Source organism: Carlito syrichta, unplaced genomic scaffold (assembly GCF_000164805.1).
Source record: "Carlito syrichta isolate Samal-C Ts95f unplaced genomic scaffold, Tarsius_syrichta-2.0.1 Scaffold111520, whole genome shotgun sequence".
Lineage (NCBI taxonomy): Eukaryota > Metazoa > Chordata > Mammalia > Primates > Tarsiidae > Carlito > Carlito syrichta.
The window spans coordinates 68,892-89,816 of record NW_007055616.1 but is presented as its reverse complement, the minus strand read 5'-3'; the positions used below and the strand labels follow the sequence as shown (position 1 = coordinate 89,816).

The 20,925-nt window shown below is 42.4% G+C and overlaps 1 protein-coding gene across 4 annotated transcripts in view; it reads left to right on the top strand.

The window, feature by feature from the left end:
* The window catches only part of THADA (THADA, armadillo repeat containing), a 355,753-nt gene that overhangs the window by 268,636 nt on the left and 66,192 nt on the right, over positions 1-20,925 (top strand). For all 4 annotated transcript variants that reach the window (XM_008069947.2, XM_021718159.1, XM_021718154.1 and 1 more), the window contains exon 31: positions 8,879-8,973. In XM_008069947.2, coding sequence (XP_008068138.1) covers positions 8,879-8,973 — 95 coding nt within the window. The remainder of the gene's footprint in view (positions 1-8,878; positions 8,974-20,925) is intronic.

Genomic DNA, 20,925 nt, shown 5'->3' with positions numbered 1-20,925 from the left:
CACCTCAGCCTCCCAAAGACGCGGGATTACAGGCTGAGCCACCAAGCCCGGCTAAGAGAAAACTTTTAATAAAATGCGGTTGATATAGCTATTATCATTATGGCTACTATTGCCAGGGCTAATTTCCAAGTGTGAGTTCTGCCAGGTTCACACCAGTTCTGTGGGTTGTGTTGGTAGAAATTCTCACCTGGTGGTTTACACAGATGAAAGTGTAGCATCCAGATTTCACTCACCTCACATGTTTATCCCTTCCTGGTTTTTTGAGGAGGAAGGAAGGCTCGAAAAGAAAGGGGACTTCTGTTAGCATTTTATATAATAATCATAGCTATATATTCTCCAAGCCCCAAACTGTACAATAAAAGTTTTCTTGGATCCTACTTTTCTCCCATGATTCCTAGCACATAGCTTATTAAGTTATTAGCCAGCAATTTCTCTGGCAGCATATTAAACTTTACTTTTAAACAAGTCACAGAGGGAGGGAAACACACATCTCTCATAAAAGGAATAAAAAACATACACCCTCTAAAACAGTTTCCCCAGGCTTTGAACAAATCCCAAGCCCCACACAAGGTCTCTTTTTCATCATTCTCCTCACATAGCTCGAGTGTGAGTACATTAATGAGAAAAAGATGCCTAATCGAAAGATGGAAAAATATGAGGGTCCTGGAGTGTAGGAGGCTCCCTGGGGGCTCTCTGCGGAGGCAGGTGAGTCTCAAGGCTCAAGGCAGGGAAAGGGCAAAACCTGACATTGAGCTGTGAGCTTCCCCCTCAGCAGCGGCATCCCAGGTGAGGCCGAGGAGCTATGGCTTTGGTCCCACCAGAGAAGGGGACCCCAATGCCTTCTGCAGACTGCTGGGCCTTGCTGAAGGCCTGCCCAGAGTCCTGGAAAGTGGCAGATGCCTCTGCCTTCACAGATTCTCAGACCCTAAACCTGCTCTTCAAGGGAAGCCCATGATGCTCTGTAGTGCACAGCTGGATTTTGGTCGCTTTCTGGACAGACCCACAGCCCATGGTCTCACTTTGCGCAGTGACTCAGTGAGATTTCCCCATGAACTGGGCAACCACCAGAGCAGGGCATAGAGGATGGATTCACTTTAAAAGTAAAGTCTAAGTAGGAGGGCCACGCAGCCCTCACACGTGTAGGTATGGATGTAGACACTTGCAAAGAAAGGCTGGGAGGATGCCGCAGTACACCATCAAATGCAGCCCTGGGAGGCAGCCAGACCTGCACACAGCTGCCAGCTGGCCGTGCACAGCCAAGCTCTCCATGGCACAGTTGGGGAAATACCTTGTTTAAAAGTGTATATGCTACAGTTCGTGATCATTTGACATTTTGGTGGAAATAAATTCCCCCTTGTTCCTCCAAGAATGCTGCTTGGCTGGGGATGGTGGTGAGATCAGAATGGCGGAGGGGGCCTCTTTGTATTGAATGCATGCTTCCACATTCACCACCTAGCCGCAGGATGTGGCCCGCTATAAGGAGAGGCAGTGTCTGGTCTGTGGACAGCCACCATTGCAGTGAACCGCCAAGACTACAAAGATGGACAGCAGGACCTCCAGGAGACCAAAGGAAGGTTGACAAAATATCTTGGGTCGAGTCAGCCATTCAGCTGGTCCTTGGAGGGCATTTTCTGGCTGGTTAGTCAGGGAAGGCTTCCTAGAGGACAGGCTTAGAAGTGAGTTGGTTTGGTGGGAGGCTGTTATATTTTGGTTGTTCTTGTTTTTGGAGATGGGGTCTCACCCTGTTGCTCAGGCTGGTCTCGGAACTCTTGGCTCCAAGCGATCCTCCTGCCTGAGCCTCCCAAATAGCTGGGATAACTGATACATGCCTCCACACCCAGCTTGATTAAGTTTTAAATAAAGACCATGGGGTGGCTGAACATGCATCAAGTGGAGATCATAACAGAATGTGGAAGCATGTCGTAGACTCCCCTTCTGTCATTTGCCTCTCCCATTCTAACCTCCCTCCTTCCTGCTCCCCTCCCCTCCACTCCTCACCTGCCTTCACTCCCCTCATCCACACCCATGTCCCCTTTCTGGTTGTCTTCCCAGCCTGGGTGGGCCTGCTGGCTTCACTAGCTTCAGTGCTGGCTCCATGGCAAGAAGCTGCCAGTGCCTCTTGCTCACATGGCGGAGAACGGAGCAATCCGAGCTGCCTGAACAAGAGCTGAGACCAGAGGAGAGCCCCGTAAGCTGGGGTGAGCCCTGCTGGGACTTGAGACTCAGGCCGTTCAGAGCCTTCAAGCCTGTCGGCTGCACCTGTTCTGTTTTCCGCAATTCCTTCTCTTTCCTCTCACCAGACCAAATCCTGCCATGTCTCCAGACCCCTCCTCCATGACATGCTGGGTTTTTTTAATGTGTGTTTTGTTTTTCTCTACCCCTGCCTTCTACAAGACCATAAGCCCTGCAAGGCTAGAACGTTGTTCTCTCCCTCCCCTTTCCACCCCAGGTAGGGTATCCCCCGTGGTTCTCAGTAAATGTTTCTACACTACAAAGTTAAATACTGTAAGGTCCTAGAGATGTACCAGCAACCTAAAGCCAGAACAGCTGTTTCCAGTCCCCTGAAGGTGGCAGGGAAATCTTCTGGAAGAGTTGGGAATGTCCAGAGTGAAGTATCTGTCTCTTCCAGGGAGCCCACCAAGGCTTCACATTATTGAGTGGGGCCCCGAGCTCTCCAGTGGGTGACAGAGATCCCAAATCAAAAAAAAAAAAAAAAATTATGCACGCATGCATGCTGGACCAGGACTTTATAGAAACCTTTATATAGCAAAAACCTTGGTAAAATGATGCTTACCCTTGCTGCTTGGATACACTCTGATTATATTTTCCTCCTTCCTCATTCCTTTTCCTAGCTCCCTCCTTCCCTTCCTCCTCTGTCCCCCTCTCTCTCCTCTCTTCTTCTTCCCTCTCTTCCTTCCTTTCTTTCTCTTTTGCTGGTTACCACCCCTAGTAGATTTCATAACTGACTAAATGAATCACAACTTGCAGTTTGAAAAACACTATTCAGGACTCTAAGTTCCTTGAGGGCAGTGACTGTGTCACTGAATCACTTCATCTTCATATTTCTAAACCCTGCCACTATTCCTGGCTCTCGGTGGCCTCTTCATAAATGTTTTCTGAATGAATAGGCCTCAGTTAAAAAGATCTGCAGCCGCTGGGATTCCGGAAGGGACAGGAGAAGTGAATAATTAATTGCAGACTTCCCAAAAGCTGCTGCTGTCCTCTAGACACTGGGGCCTTTGTGGACGTGTCTGGGAAGCCCTGCTCTTTCTGCTGGCCTTCTGCTTCCCCCACCTTCCAGGAGAGAGGGCAGGGGGGTTAATGATGTTCAGAGTTTTCCCAAGGCAAAAACGTATCAATCAGGTTCTTGGGTAGATATTTGTCAGGGGACAAATGATGGAGAAAAGTGGAAGGAGACAAGCTTCTTTCAAGGCCTTCACTTCACGCGAGGTGTGTGACCATGAACTTTTTAGTACCTGAATCCTTCTCCCCTGCGAGCCTCTACAACGCTGCCTTCAGCCCATCTGTGAGAGCCTGGTTGCTTCTGTTTTTTTTTTTTTTTTTAACATTATAAATCTTCATTATGCTATGCCCCATGCCAGGATTTTTCCATTTGGGGGTAGAAAAAAATCCCCAAGCCCACCAAAACCCTGTGGCTTGGTTTCCTGTCCAGCTGGCTGGCTGTTCCTCAGGATTTTATTCCCATCATCAAAGTAGCTTGACAGACCGAGAACAAACCTCTGGCTCACCCTGAACGCACAGTGTACCATTTCCAAGTCAGAACAAACACAAGTAAGAGCAAGAGAAAAAGGAAGAAAAAAAGTATTTTCCTGACTTGGAAGCCAGCTCCAAGTGAAGCCCAACTCTGTGACTCCAGACAGGGCTGCCATGTGGCTTTGGCTGTCCTTAAGGGTGGAGCCATGAGCAGTAGGCTGCAGGCCAGCATTTCCCTCAGAGCCATCTCGAAGGAACGGCCGTGGACAGACTCCTTTATGGACCGGATCTCTCTGTTTCATGGAAAGCAACATCAGACGTGGCCTCAAGCCTCATTGTCATGGGAGCAGTCAGAGTGGGTTCCGAAGGGTCCTAGGAGGCCAGCAAGGCCGCCAGGCTATGCCAGGTCTCAGGAAAATGCAAAACACTTCAGCCTGGCAAAGGGCTCTGAGGATTGCTAGCCTTTCCTCTATTCATTTAGAAATGTTTAAAACTCTATGAACTGAACTTAGCTGGAAATCTCATGGAAGCCAGGCTTATGAGACTGGAAAGCCAAGCCAGTTTCTCAGCAGCTTCCCTTTGTGGTTCTGTATGGCTCTGCAGAAAACCAGAAAAACATTTGGGGCAAGAAGTTGTGACTCTCTGAGGTCACATGGGAGCAGTCAGTAAAAGCCACACCCAGTTAGCACAAAGTGTCCCATCCCTTGGAAGCTGGGCCTGCCTCACTCTTGCTTCTACCTTCTCCATGTATTCTCTACTCTCCCAAGCTGGTCCTCCCTTGGACCTTGGGCAAGCCACATGAATCCCTTCCCGTATCTCTGCCTCCTCTCAGAATACCCTTCTGTAGCAACTTTGTCTAAAGTCTTCACGTCTTACATGGCCCAGTTGGAATATCTTCATTTCTTCATTTTACCCTAATGTGTTTTTTTTTTCTCTTAACTCCTTACATCTTATTCCAAAGTTTGCCTTTGTTTTTTGTCTCTAAAAATCAGACCACTCAGTGGTCAGAAGCCATCTCGTGTGCATCTCCTCCCTGCATCTGGCGTAAAACTGGATGACAGGAGGCATTCCACCTGCCATCTTAGGCCATTGGCTCAGCCTGGTGCCAGGTCTCATGGTTCCTGATGCCATGGCTAGCCCCTGGCATCGGGTTTTCTTTCTTCCCTGAGTGGCTCTTTCTTTGGTAGGGGACGTCCCACCTGTTCAACAGGGCAAGTCGTAGGTTTGGGAATGAGATCATCAAAGGTTTCATAGACTGTGGAAGAGTCCCAACAGGAAGTTGTGATTGAGAGTCCCAGGGAAAATGAGAGACAAAAGATACAGGCAAGATTGGGAAACAAAAAAGCAAAACAAATTCCAGGTAGATACAAAGCTTAAACATTTTTAAAAATGAAACTGTAAAGTCCTATAAGAAAATATGGGTGATTTAATATACATATAAAATCTTAGAGAAGAGTTGAACTTTGTAAGCATGACATAAGACCTAGAAGACATGAAAATTTTAGTATATTTGCATAAAATGAAACGTTTCTGAATTACAAAAATATTATTAAAGTTCAAAAATAAATGACAAACTCTAAAAACATTTTTGCAACACATGTAACAAGGGGCAGATTTCCTTAATGTACGAAGAGCTCCTACAAATCAGTATGGAAAAGACCAACAACAGAATTTGAACACAGTTCATAGAAAGGAAAATTCAGGTGTCTTTTTTGAAGGGAATGGTCAACCTCACTTTTAATATAGTTGCAGTTTAAAGCAGTGAAATGCTACTGACTGGGCACAGTGGCTCACACCTATAATCCCAGCACTTTGGGAGGCCAAGGCAAGAGGATTGTCAGAGGCCAAGGCAAGAGGATTGTCAGAGCCCAGGAGTTTGCAACCACCTTGGGCAATATGGTGAGACTTCATCTCTACAATAAAATCAAAAAATTAGCTGGGTGTGGTGACATGCCTATAGTCCCAGCTACTTGGAAGGCTGAGACTGAAGAATGACTCAAGCCCAGCAGATCAAGGATGCAGTGGCTGTGGTTGTGCCACTGCACTCCAGCCTGGGCTACAGAGTGAGACTCCTACAAAAATAAAAAATAAACAAGCCTGGCGCAGTGGCTCAAACCTGTAATCCCAGCACTTTGGGGGGCCAAGGCAAGAGGATCGCCTGAGCCCTGGGGTTCAAGACCAGCCTGGGCAACTTGGTGAGACCTTGTCTCTTACAATAAAGGCGTGTAAAGTCTCTACAATAAAGGCGTGTAAAGTCTCTACAATAAAGGCATGGTAGCACGTGCCTATAGTTGCAACTACTTGGAAGGCTGAGGTGGGAGGATCACCTGAGCCCAGCAGGTTGACACTGCAGTGGCCATGAGCGTGCCACTGTTCTCCAGCCTGAGCGACAGAGTGAGACCCCAAATAAAAAATAATGAGATACTGTTTTTTCACTTATCATCTTGGCATAGATCAAAAAGTTGTAATGTGTTGTGTTGGCCAGGTTGTGGGGAAACAGGAATTCTTTTTTTCTTTTTTTTTCTTTTTGAGTTGGAGTCTCACTCTGTTGCCCAGACTGGAGTACAGTGGCTGCTCCCGGCCACCGCAGCCTCGACCTGCTGGGCTCCGGCAATCCTTCCGCCTCAGCCTTCTGAGTAGCTGGAATTACAGGCATGTGCTACCATGCTCAGCTGATTTTTGATTTATTGTAGAGATGAGGTCTCACCAAGTTGCCCAGGCGGGTCTTGAACCCACAGGCTCAGGCAAGAAACAGGAATTCTTAAACCTGTTAGTAAAATGTAAATTGGTTCAGCCTCTTTGGAGAGTATTTTGTTAAATGAAAAAAAATCAAATGTGCGAATACCTTGATCCAGCAATTCAGGTTCTAGGAATTTTGCCTCTGAATATACATCCATATGCACACAACTGATGCATAAATATAGTTATTACAGCAGTGTGTTTTCAACAGTCTGGATTGTGTCAAGAGGGGGCAGATACATCCATGAAGTGGAGCCATTTATGCTCAGTAAGAAAACGAGGCAAATCTCTATGTCCCTAACAGAATGATGCCCAAAATATATCAGTGAAAAGGAATCATGCTCAGAACTTAGTATATAGTGTGTCACCATTTTTGTAAAAATAAGTAGGGGATAGTACAGACAGATGCCTGCAAATGAGTAGAGTGAGCCTAGAGGGATACACCAGGAAGCAGTAATAGCAGAACATGGACGGGGTAGGGTTGCGGGAAGGGGACTTCATTCTCACTGCATGGTCTTTTTCATACTGATTTGTAGGAACTCTTTGCTTATTAAGGAAATCTGTCCCTTGTTGCAAATATGTTTTTACAGTGTTATTTGTCTTTGAACGTTAATAATAATTTTTTTTCAGGCCGGGCTCGGTGGCTCAGCCTGTAATCCCAGCACTTTGGGAGGCCAAGGTGAGTGGATTGCCTGAGTCCATGGGTTTGAGACCCACTTGGGCAACTTGACGAGACCTCATCTCTACAATAAATCAAAAATTAGCTGGGCGTGGTAGCGCGTGCCTGTAGTTCCAGCTACTTGGAAAGCTGAGATGGAAGGATCACTGGAGCCCAGGAGGTCGAGGCTGAAGTGGCTGGGAGTGGCCACTGCACTCCAGTCTGAGTGACAGAGTGAGACTCCAACTCAAAAATAGATAAATTAATAATAATAATAATAGATAAATAGATTAATAATAATAGTTTTTTTACAATTCAGAGATGTTTAGTTTTATGAAAATATATTAATATTTTAATGTCTTCTGGGTCTTACGTCATGCTTACAAAGTCCAACTCTTCTCTAAGATTTTATATGTATATTAATTCACCCATGTTTTCTTGCAGGATTTTGCAGTTTCATTTTTTAAATGTTTAAACTTTGTACCTACTTGGAATTTGTTCCTCTGCACTGCTTGAATTATTTTTATACTGTGTGCACGTGTTATCTAATTGTTAAAACTATGGTTAAAAACAGCCAGGTGTGAAATTAGGCCAGACCTGAGGCCTGCTTAAAAACCAGTGGTTTCAGTGGGGGAGGAGTCAAAGAGCTATCAGACCCTGTAAGTGAAGCCAGTCCGTGGGGCTGAGACAGAGCGGGTCAGCAAAAAAAAGAGGCCTAACTCAAGGCAGTTCGCTTCACATCGGAAGTGTCTGATACATGCTTTTCATGTTAGAGCATATGCCAGCCTCAGGATATAGGCAGAAGGGGGAATAAACTTAGGGAAAGGGCGAAACTGTCAATTTACAGAGAATGAGAAGGGATGGTCTAGAGGTCAAGCCAAATGGAAATTCATCAGCCAGAACACTTGGGCCAGAGTCAACGCCACCCCTTCATCTTCTCTTGGGAGTGGAGATGGGCAGAGAATGAACCTTCTGGAGCATCCACCATGGTCAGGCCCTGAGGGGGGCATTTTAAGTTTACGGTGCCACATCGCAACACCCACAGGAACTCACAGTGAAGTGTCTTAGTCCACTTTCTGCTGCCATAGCAGACTGCCATGGACTGGCTAATTTGTTTAAAAGAAGAAGAAGAAGCATATTCAGCTCACGGTTTGGGGGCCTGGAAAATCCAAGAGCATCTGGTGAGGGTCATGTCATGGTGGAAGAGCGGAAGGCAGAAGCGAGCATGAAGCGAGCTTGCAGATGGAGAGGAAATCTGCCCAAGCTTGTTTTTACAACAAACTCAGTCTCAAAGTAACCAACCCACTGCTGTGGTAACAGCATTCATCCCTTCATGAGGGCTCCTGTATTCTGTTCTTTACCTTTACTAAGCAAGTCTGATTTTTATGACCAATGGTTTTTTCCCCCCAAATGTCTCCACCTAAGAGGAAAGCAACAGAATATCATCTCCCCTCCCTCTGCCCCACTTTGTTTTCGACTAACTGGGATGGGGTCTTGGTTTTTGTTTGTTTTTGGTATATTTGAATAGAGCTTTATCTCTTTTGTCCATATGTATCCCTGGCCTCCACCATATGTTCAAGGATTTCATGTTCCACAGGAAGTGCTGATAGATTTTCTTGCCATTGATGATCATACATCTTTTTTTCTTTTCTTTTCTTTTTTTAGCATTTACCATAACTGTTGACTCATGTCACACCTGGAGAAAATAGGTATGACCCAGGCCTATGGGAGAGAAAATATCAATAATTTTGTTCGTTACCTTTCTAGGCAAAATCCATGTTTGGTGACCAGAGCTGTATATATTGATATTGTCTTCCTGTTGACTCGCTGCCTCAACAGACCCACCAAGGACAGCCCGCCAGGTATGATTCATAGTTATGTTTATGTCCCTATTTTGGAATGGTTGCAGGTCTCTGAAATGTAGAAGGTGTTGTGAGCGGCTCCGCCACATGCTCCCCCTGCTTCTGTAAGACTAGCCTCACATCAGAATCAGTGTCAGTTAGTACTCTCATAGAAGCTTCTCGGGGAAACCTGTCCTTGTTTACTTGAAAGTTTGATGTTTATTCTCTAGCTGGTCACTCGGGAACGAGTACAAACTTTACCTCAGATATCTTCTTTGTTTCTAAGACCTTGGCTTTTTGCTAGGTTATATATTTTCTTTGAAAGGTCGTCATTTTCAATAACAGAGTTCATTCTGTTCCATTCTGTGGCAGTGAGCTGAGCTCACTTGCTGCTGGAGCCTGGATATTTGACACTCTCTCAAATCTGCCCCTCCACCAGTGCATGTGTGAGTTACTGCCTCAAGTTCTGACTTCATGCATGTTTCCTGGTCATGTATGTTTCCAGTTATGGATTCTAGATCCACATACAATTGCTCTATTTTAATCATGATTCACAGAGAGAGAGAGAGAGAGAGAGTATGTTTGTGTGTGTGTGTGTGTGTGTGTGTGTGTGTGTGTGTGTGTGTGTGTGTGTGTGTTTAGGGAGAAGGGCAACTCCAAATAAAATTGTTTTGAAGTGTTTATGTAAGAGGCCACAGGAAGTGCTGTACATGAGTTCCAGGCCACCGACTGAAACTGATTTTCATCAACATAAACTGGAATGCAGGGTAATGAGCCTGCAACTGGTTAAAATCAACCTCTTCTAATTGATTAGGCCTGTCTCAAGGAGGCTACAATTACAAAGTCAGATTCTGAGCACACGCAGGCCAGGCCTTTCCTCTGTTGCATTTAGTCTGTCAATGATTTGTTGTCTTCAGTAAATATGTTCAGCCTGTCAAAGTCCAGCTCTGTCCATATGGAACCCTATTCCCAAATTCAAACCAATTTAAAATGCTTTGCAGGGGGACATGAGGGGACCTGGGGGGTGCCAAACCGCCTCACCCGGATTGATGTGTATTAGCCCACAAAGTCCCTATGGCCATGCAGAGGTAATAGAACATGCTAGACTTTCATCAGCTCCACATCCCTGGATAGGGGTAGCTGTTGTGTCACTTGGTAGTATGGGATCATGAAGTTTTATAAAACAGTCCCAGTTTATGCCCCTTATCCTAGCATTATTATTAGTAGTGCCCCCTTTTAGTCTTGAAAGTGACCAGGTTTTGCACAGTAAATCACAGGTCACCATAGCTGTAAGGGACCTCAGAGTTGCATCCACTTTAGTTTATACTTGACCACAGTACTGAGATGATAAAGAGATGATAACTCAGATGTTACCAAGTACATTGTTTTAAATTTTCCCCACTTCTGTATTTCACTTCCGATTTCCATACAACTCTATAATTCCTCTCTGCCTATGTATCTAAAGGACCTGGGCCGTAACAGAGTTACTGCTTACAAATCCATTCATTGGGAGTCTAACAGTTTGTGGTTGACTGTAATCATTCGTTTATTTGAACTGAGTTTTTCTTGGCTCATTTAGTACCATTATTCCTTGTCTAGAAGAGTTAACCCTCAAATGTTGTAAAATACCTCCCTCTTCCCAGCTACCCATCCTTTACTGTTGAGCTGGGCTCCGTGAGGATGACTCTGGCTTTTTTGGCCCAACCTTTCCTCCCAACTGTTAAAATTACATGTGATCATAAGCTATCTTTTATTCTCCACAGTATCTCACTTGCATTCATATATTACTTCTCTTAAGGTCATTACTTTGCCCAGTAAGATATGCCCAGTATCTCACTTGCATTCATATATTACTTCTCTTAAGGTCATTACTTTGCCCAGTAAGATATGGGTGGCCAGGGTGCTTGTCCTCTAATTCTAGTATGACAGCCATCACTCTAAAAATGTCATCCTGTGCTATCCAGTATGGCAGCTGCTAGCCACATGTGGCTCCTGAGCACTCAGATGTGGCTAGTCCAAATGGAGGTGACGCTCTGTAAGTATAAAATATGTGCCAGATTCCAAAGACGTAGGATGGAGAAAATGAGTGTAAAATTTCTCAGCCAGGCATTGTGGCTCACACTTATAATCCCAGCACTTTGGTAGGCGGAGCTGAGAGGATTGCCTGAGCTCAGAGGTTTGAGACCAACCTGGGCAACTTGGCAAGACCTCGGCTCTACAGTAAATCAAAAAATTAGCCAGGCATGGTGGCTACTTGGAAGGCTGAGACAGAAGGTTCGCCTGAGCCAGGAGGTCAAGGCTGCAGTGAGCCATGAGTGTGCCACTGTACTCCAGTCTAGGTGACAGAGTGAGACTCCCAACTAAAAAGAGAATAAGAAAAAAAATAAAATAAGAATGGGAAAAAATAAGAAAAGGTAAAATTGTCATTGAAATATGTATTTTGACTTTGTCAAATAAAGAAATTTGAAAAATTTTTAATGACATCATAAAAAAGATACATTAAGGTAACATTATTAATGATGAAAAGTTTGGCTATTTATATTTTAAATTACTATGTGGTACATATTTGTATTATTTTTGTTCCTCATATTTTTATTGGGTAGAACTGATTTTGTCTAGTCGTAGGGAATTGACCTCATAAAACCACTGTGTATTTGTGTGTGTGTGTATCTATATATCTATCTGTAGGAAAGTGTATATCCATGTAAAACATCAACACAAACAGGGATAGCAAATATCCTTCATTTGAGGATGGAATAGATTTTTAGAACTAAATATCAAATAAAATGACACGGTGGATAGCCCTGTTAGGGATAAAAATACACTGAGCTTAAAGTAGTGAAATCTATTCTTATGTCTTTCATAAACATGCAAAGGCAATTTGAACAATAGGTAAGTATATCGCCAAATAAGGTGATCACTTATTTGGATGTGTAGATTTTAGTATGCTTTCAAAATAATGATATATATTTAAGGTTTTACCTTTTTAAGCTCACTGAAAGAATGGACTGTGTCTTAGATTCTTTGTCACCCAACTAAGCACATAGCAGGCCCTCATTAAATTGATTTATTATCAACTGATTGATTGAAAGCCAGTTTCCTTAGTTTTAAAATAGTAACAGCTATTAAGATACAGGTCTCAAATGCATGCATCAGATGTGAATTCATTTTCTGAAGTCATATTACATGTACTTATTTGTTAATATATATGTATATATCTACCCCCATTATTAGTTCACAAAGCTCAGAGTGGGGAGTATGCCACATAGACTCTGAAGCCACATCTGTGGGTTTTAATCCCAAATTTGCCATTTACTAACTTTATGGTCTTAAGTAAGTTATTTAAACCTTTAAGATACTTTTTTTTAGTTGCAGATGGGGATGAGAGTATCTGTATCCTAGAGTGGTTGGCAACTTACACAAGTAAAACTGGGTGTAAAGAATGTACTTTGCATGGCACAGAATGTTAGCTATTATTCTTATTAGCTGGAAACCATGCATCTGAGCCAGTCCCTTGCAGCCTGGCAGAATTGTGTTCAATCCTTCACCTTCTCGGTTCTCCTCACATTCTCAAACATCTTCAGGAAAGAAGAAATGCTTGCTTTCCTGGAAAGTGCTGAAGTATAATACCCTGGGCACAGTGTGTCAGGAATTCACTTGAGTAGGGATGCCCCTGCCTCTCTGAGTCAGAAAAAGATCATTTCTTTTCTTGCTCTTTTAATTTTTCAACCATCAGACATTATCAAGCACTGATAACTGGAGATAGAGATGAGTATGTCTTGGGCTTATAAGTAGGAGTGATAAGGAATTTTTCAGATGCTACATGTAATGGAAGTATGTATGGGACACATTTGAGGTACTAAAGAAAGATAGGTCATTTCTACTGGCTTCCTGGAGGAGGAGGTGGTTGAGCAGAGTTTTGACGATGGGTAGGGACTCACCGCATGGGTGAGGCAGGGGTGGGTGTTACAGAAGGAGGAGGATAGCCAAGCCACAGGGGCACAGATCAGCATAGCCTTCAGACAGCTAGGACACCTGGAGTTTTGGGCTCGAGGCCAGGCAGGCTTGACTGGAAGTGAGGCTGGGAAAGCAGAAACTCAGTCTAAGGAGCTTGGATTTGACCCTTTAGTCAAAGGAGATTATTGGAGGATATAAGACAGAGAGTGGGATCACGTGGTTTTTAAGACAAGGTGACCTTCTCCTCTGCCCTCATCCTCATGGGATTCTTAGGACCCTATGGAACCAAGTTCCTGTTGCCACTCAAAAAGAAAATTTATTCACTGAATATTAGGGAGATTTGCCCAGTCATTTTGATAACCAATATTAGGGTTTTGGGAGGTAGGGGGTGGGGAATGGAGGACCAGAATAGAATTAAAGGCAGCATTGTGCTAAAAATCATGATTTTAGACTGGTGGGATTACAAGTGGGTGCCATGCTCTTATTTTCTGTTTCACTAATGATACATAATTCTGCTTGATTTGTGTGTGTGTGTGTGTGTGTGTGTGTGTGTTTATGAAGGGTACTTAACTATGAATCTTGAAGGGGATCAATTACCACAAAGGAAATGAAGTAATAATTTCAGGCAAGGTTTTTGGATGTAGAAGGATCTGGCCATCCCCTCTTCAAACCCTATTCTGCAAGTGACCGTGGAAGCCCATTCCCGCCTCTGAAATGTCTGAGAACCCCACTGAAGGTCTGGGGGCATAAACAAGGAGGAAAACAGAGAAGGAGAAAGGCAAAGAAGATGATTAGAAAAGCTTAAGATAATGATGTGTTTTGTGTAATTCAGACTTTTATCTTAGTACTCCCAAATCATTTGAGGTTTCCTCAGCCATTAACTAAGTTTTAAGAATTCCAAATCTGGGGTTTTATTTTGAGTTTTAAAGTGATTTAAACCCACAAGGACTCTCTGTCCCCTGTGTTCTTTTTCCTCTTCTGAATCCAGCTGTCATTATTAGTATATATCAGTTTCCTGCTGGAAAGAGAATTACAGTCTCCAGTTGGGAGAATGAGGAAGAAAAAGCCCAGCTGCCGTAGGACTCAGGCCGGGTGACAGGCCTGGTGGAGATGAGGGGGCGAGGGCTCTCACTCTCATTTTCAGCCCATCTTAAATTATTTGCTCTCGGGTTGGAGATTTTCCATTGAAATACCTGTTTACTGAAATACCGCCTGAGACTTGACTAAATATTTACCTCTTTTACTCTGAGAGATGGACTTTCTGTTTGTCTCGTATGCCCACACCCCTTAAACGTATGTTTGTCACAGCTATCAGATTGCACATTTTCTTTTACCAAGTACTTAAGCAAATATTTTGCCTACTTGCACTTTTAGACTTTCATTTTAAGCTCTTGGTGGGATCCGAGTGGGTTTTCCTCTCTTAGTCTCCATTGTACAAATTTCATGCAACCTAGTTCTTTTGTAATTATGTGTATAATATATTGAAGTATGACTCTTGAAGAGGATTAGTTAATCCCAAAGAAATACAGAAATGACATCATAACAATTTCATAAAAACGTGTTAGGTGGAGAAGGATTTGTCCGTCCACACCCCTTCATACGAGTGATCTCAGAGACTGTTTTCCTGCCCTTGAAATGTGTGTTTTCAGAAAGCATTCTTTTCAATATCATCCTCCTTGTAAGGGCCATAATAATAGTGGCCAACACTTGTTGAGCACTTAACTCTGTGCCAGACATTTTATGTGCACTTTGACAGAGGTATTAATGTCCCTTTATTTGATACACGACGCAACCGAGGCACAGAGAGAACTGCCCGATGTCATGTGGATCCTAAGGGGCAGCACTGGGGTTTGGGAGGTGGGAGTGGGGAGTGAAGCGCTCCAGTCACCCACCTGTGGCCCCACAGCCCAATCAGGGCCAGTCAGGAAACACCAGTCACTCTCCTAGGTGGGGGAACCCCAGGACCCGCTCTGTGGACTCAGCTTCCCAGGCCTTAGAGAGAGCCCCCCTTTACAGGAGCTTCCAAGTCACAGGCTTTTATGGGCCTTTTTCTGCCTGCGCTTCTGTTTCCCATCCCCGGGGCATGAGGAATAATCTGAGAGCACACCCGGTGCTGGAGTGAGTTACTAGAAGGAGAGGCCTGGCTGCTTATACGCTGCCACCCCCCATTTGGCCACTACCCCCCTTTTCCCTTTGAAAGTGGACCTATGACTGCTGCACAAGTCACCTCCCAAGACCAGGACGCTGGTGACCGCCTTTGTGGTTTCTTCGTTAGTTGGGATTTTTCAGATCTCATCACTCTGCCAAGTGCAATAAACATTTTGTTTTAACTGGAATGTAACTTTTATTGTTGTTATTATTATTTTTTTAAATACCTTAAAAACGACCAGCTTGTGAAAGTGAAGTCAGAATCCCGAAATATCCAAATACCAATTCAGTGTGCTTTGTAGATCAGTATAAGATTAGAAGACAGGCTGGCGTTTATTACTGCTTGTATTTCTATAATGGAGTTGGGTCATGTAAGCCCTCCCACGGGCCAGCTTAGATATTGATGATGGTTAAGTGGTAAAATCTGTGAGGAGCAGTCAACAATGCCTTGTATTCGGACTGCCTAGAACATGAATAATCTATGTGTGACACGAATAAATATAAGGTCAGTGACTTTTATGACATATTAACTTCCTTTATCTAAGTTCCTGGGAAATATAGCCGAGCAATTACAGAGAATAAAAACATTGGCATCTTACAAACACCTGTTTTGATTATTTGGTCTAATTAGGTTAAATTTAACCAATTCCATCTGAACAAATTGAAAACAATTCTTATCTGTTCTTCGGTCATGCATTTTATCGATGTTGGATGCAGATGTGTTTAATATGACACAGTTGGTGCTATTCTCTCAGCTCTGGGTGGGAGATAAAAGGGAATTGAGAACATATTTTTGGAGTCTTCTGAGGACTTTATTTCTGGGCCTACAGCTATGAAATTTCAAGAGAAAAAAAAACAGGCTTTGTTGTCAATAAATTAGTTGGTTTTCTCCAAAACACTGGGACTGTCATCTGAACTGCTGCTTGTGCCAAAAGTATCTTTCCCAGGGAACAGTGAGCTTCTAAAATAAGCAGATGATTCCTAGCTGTCTTTCAGAGTCAGAATAATACAGGGAGTGTTATTAGATTGCTAGGTTAACGTGGTGTTTACTCTTGGTTCATTCCGAGTCTGGTGCTGAGTACACAGGTTCACAGCTCTTTAGAATTTTAGCATTTAGAGATCATTTAATCAGTAGGTAGAGTGGAAACTGGAGCAATTAAGAGACTTGCCCAAGGTCACACAGCTGGTTAGTGAGCTTGTTAGTGGGCTTTCTGGCCCCTGGTCCACTGCCCATTTCTGTGTCCAAAGTTAAGAGCCTCTTACTAGTAAGAGTTGGGCTTAGAGTCTGCATCTGTGACAGAACCATGTCATGAAAACACCACATTTCCACCCCAGGAGTAAAATACTGCTCTAATGAGCCATTAGAGTCTCAGAACATCTGTGATTTCGGTGTTTCCAGTGTTCCTGCCTCTCCTCTCTCCAGTACCTCATCTCGTATCATCTAAAACTAGTTGTCCTTGTCAGTTAATTTGTTGTGTAAGTAGTTTTTAAAAGCCTATTCTAGACATTTCTTATAAATGGAAACGTGCCTTTGTGGCCGATTGTGTCTGGATTCTTTCCACTTACCATAATGTTGTCAAGGTTCACCCATGTTGTTACTTCATTCATTTTTATGACTCAATAATATTCCATTGTATAGATGTCAGTTTGTTTATCTCTTCATCAGTTGATGGACATTTGGGTTGCTTCCTCTTTTGGACTGTTATGAATAATTCTGCTGTGAACATTCAAGGGCAAGTTTTTGTGGGGATGTGTGTTTTCAGTTCTCTTGAGTATTTACCTAGGACTGGAACATCTGGGCCATATGCCAACTCTAAGTTGAACTTTTTGAGGAATTGCTAAAGTGTTTCCAAAGAGGCCGCTGCACCTTCTTACATTCTCCCACCTGCAGTATATGAAGTTTCCCATTTCTCCACATCCTCACCACCCCTTAACGTTGGCCATCTGTTTTATTAATAGCTATCTTGGTGTATATAAAGTGATAGTATCTCACTGTGCTTTTGATTTGCATTTCCCTAATGACTGATGACCTTTTTTTTTTTAATTGCTCACTGGTCATTTGTATATCTTTAAGAGAAATGTCTATTCAGATCTTTTGCCCATTTTTTAAAGTAGGTTGACTTTTTATTCTTGAATTGTAAGAGTTCTTTATATGTTCTAGATATTAGTCCTTTATATGACAGACAGTTTGCAAACATTTACTCCCATTCTGTGGGTTATCTTTTCCCTTTCATGATAATGTTCTTTGATGGACAGAAGTTTCTAGTTTTGATGAAATCTGATGTATCTGTTTTTTCTTTTGTTGCTTGTGTAGCTGAGTCACGTCTAAGAAATTATTGCCTAATCCAGACTCACAAAGATTTGTACTCTTGTTTTCCTCTACAAATTGTATCATTTTAGCTCTTACCTCTGATCCATGTTGGGTTAATGTTTGTATTTGGTAGGAGGTGCCAGACCAGCCTCACTCTTTTGCATATGTGAGTATTCATTTGTTCTGGCATTATATGTTCAAGCCAATGTCCTTTCCCCCTTGAATTGCCTCAGCACCATAGTGAAAAAAATCAGTTGACTATAAATTATGGGTTTATTTCTGGACTCTTACTTCTATTCCATTGTTCTATATGTCTGTCCTTATACCAGGAACTCACTGTCTTGATCACCATTGCTTTGTGTTAACTTTTGAAATTAGGATCTATGAATCCTCCAACTTTATTCTTCTTTTTCAACATTTGTTTGGCTATTCTGAATTTCTTACACTTGCACATGGATTTTAGGATCAGCTTGTCAATTTTTGCAAAAAAAAAAAAAAGAAGAAGAAAGAAGAAAAACCATCTGAAATTCTAATAGAACTTACATTAAATCTGTAGGTTAATTTAGGGTGTATTGTCATAACAATATTGTATCTTCAAATCCATGAATACAGGATATCTTTTCATTTATTAGGTCTCTTTAATTTCTTTCAGTGGTGTTTTATAGTTTTCAATGTACACATCATGCACATCTTTCATTAAATAATTTATAAATTGTTCCTATTTTATTCTTCTGATGCTGTTGTAAATAGAATTATTTTCTTAATTTCCTTTTTAGATTGTTTGTTGCTACTATACAGAGCTACCCTTCATATTTGTATGTTGATCTTTTATCCTATAACCTTCCTGAACTTATTTATTAGCTCTAATACGTTTTTTGTGGACTCCTTCGGATTTTCTTTATACAAGATAATATACCGTGCAGCAGTGATCATTTTTATCTTTTTCTTTCCAATCTGAATGCTTTTTGTTTATTTTTCTTACCTAATTGCACTGGCTAGAATCACCAGAAATGGCAAGAGCAGACATTCTTGTCATGTTCCTGATCTTAGGAGAAAAGCTACAATAAAATAAAAAATTTAGCTGGGTGTGGTGGTATGTGTCTGTGGTTCCAGCTACTTGGAAGACTGAGGTGTCACAATGAGACACCACTACACTCCCATTGGAAGGGCTCAAGTAATACAAGAAGGATAGTATCCAGTCTAGGTGAGAACTGGAGCTACTAGAACTCTCATGTCCTGCTGGTGGGAATGCCCCTTTGGTAAACATGTTGGCAATTTCTTATAGCATTAAACAATCCTATCATATGATCCACTAATACCCTTTCTAGGTTTTTACCTAAGAGAAATGAAAACATACGACCCAACACTTCTGTGTGAATGTTAGGGTGGCATTATTCACAAGCTCCAAGAAGTGGAAACAACCTACATGCCTCCCTAGTCTCCGCTTCCCCAGCCAGAGCAGAGTCACTGGCTCTGCAGACAGGTCCACTTTCCATACTTACCAGCTGGGTCCTGACATTTCTCTTTTTCTGTTCCTTGAAGTCTCTTCAGTTTTCTTCAGCTTATTTCACTACTGACACTTCTTTCTCTCCTGGACATTTCTTCTTGGCCTGAGCTCTTTATTTTATTTTATTTTCGAGTGTGAGTCTAACACTCTGTCTCCCAGGCTGGAGTGCAGTGGCACACTCATGCCACCACAGCCTCAACCTGCTGGCCTCAGGCGATTCTTCCACCTCAGCCTTCCAAGTAGCTGAACCACAGATGCACACCACCACACCCAGCTAAATTTTTTATTTTACTGTAGAGATGAGATCTTGCCAAGTGGCCCAGGCTGGTCTCGAACCCCTGGACTCAAGCAGTCCTCTTGCCTCTACTTCCCAAAGTGCTGGGATTACAGTTGTGAGCCACGGTGCCTGGCTATAAGTTCTTTATGTAGATAAATGTTTCACAAATAGTTTCTACCTGTCTGTGGTTTGCCTTTTTATTTTTTTAACAGTGTCTTTTCAAGAGAAGATGTTTTTATTTATTTTATTTTATTTGTTTGAGTTGGAGTCTCACTCTGTTGCCCAGACTGGAGTGCAGTGACTGTTCCCAGCCACTGCAGCCTCAACCTGCTGGGGTTCCAGCGATCCTTCTACCTCAGCCTTCCAAGTAGCTGGAATTACAGGCGCGCGCTACCACGCCCAGCTAATTTTTTTATTTATTGTAGAGATGAGGTCTCATCAAGTTGCCCAGGTGGGTCTCGAACCCGCAGGCTCAGGCAATCCACTCACCTCAGCCTCCCAAGGCGCGGGATTACAGGCTGAGCCACCGAGCCCAGCTGAGAAGATGTTTTTAATTTTCATAAAGTTCAGTGTATCAATTTTTTTCTTAACTAGGGCTTCTTGTGCCCTAGTTAAGAAGTCCTTGCCTATCCCAAGGTCATAAAGATGAAATCTTATGTTGTCTTCTAAGCTTTTATAGTTTTAAGTTTTATATTTAGATTTATAATTTACCTTGAGTTAATTTTCTATTATGTCATGAAATAAGGTTTAAGTTCTTTTTTTTATTTTTTGCATATGGGTATCTAGTTTTTCTGGCACTGTTACTTCTTTGAATATTTCTTCTATCCCTTCCTCTCTTTCTTTTCCTTATGGGATCCTACTCACACATAAATTAGGTTACTTGAAGTCGTCCCACAGATCACTGATGCTTTGAGTTCCTTTTTTTTCTTTTTTTGGTGGGCAGTTAATCTGTGTTTCATTTTTTTATAACTTCAATTTTTGTTTTTAAATGTAGTAATATTTTCTTTTGTAGTATCTAATTTGCTATTTTATCCAGTCAACTTTTTATTTCAGATGTTGTATTTATCTCTAGAAGTTTCATTTGTGTCCTTTTTATATCTTCTATATTGCTCTTTATCATGTTCCGTTTCCATGTTTATAATATTTTCATGTTCTTGTTTCTAATTCCATTGTTGTTATTTTGGGGTCTGCTTTTTATTAATTTTTCTTCTGGTTATGAGTCATATTTTTATTAGATGCCAGACCGTGTTAATTTTATATCATTGGGTGTTGGGTTTTGTTTTATTCCTTTCATGTACTGGACATTGTTTTGTCCCAGAGTTAAATTACTTAGGATTGGTTCGATTCTTCCAAGACTTGCTTTTAAACTTCATTCTGGTGGGTTCACTCTAAAGAGAAGCCTTTAGTTTCAGGCAAATTTGTCTCCACTAGCAAGATACAATACCCTTCTGAGTTCTCTTCTCGATGTTCCATGTTTTACAGGGTCTCTGCTCTTGGTGGGAAAATGTGGACACTTGTGAGCCTCATGGATTGCTCAGCTCACTGCTTTCTGTTCCTCAGCCTCAAAGAATTTCACCCTGTGCAGTTACAGATCAGTAAAGAGAGTCAAGGGGAATCTTGATCTGCAGAGTTCTCTCACTATACAGATTTGTCCTTTCCAGTGTTGTGACCCACAAGTTCCAGCTGCCTGAGTCTTCCCAAACTGATCTTACATCTTTTTTTTTTTTTTTTGAGTTGGAGTCTCACTCTGTCGCCCAGACTGGAGTGTAGTGG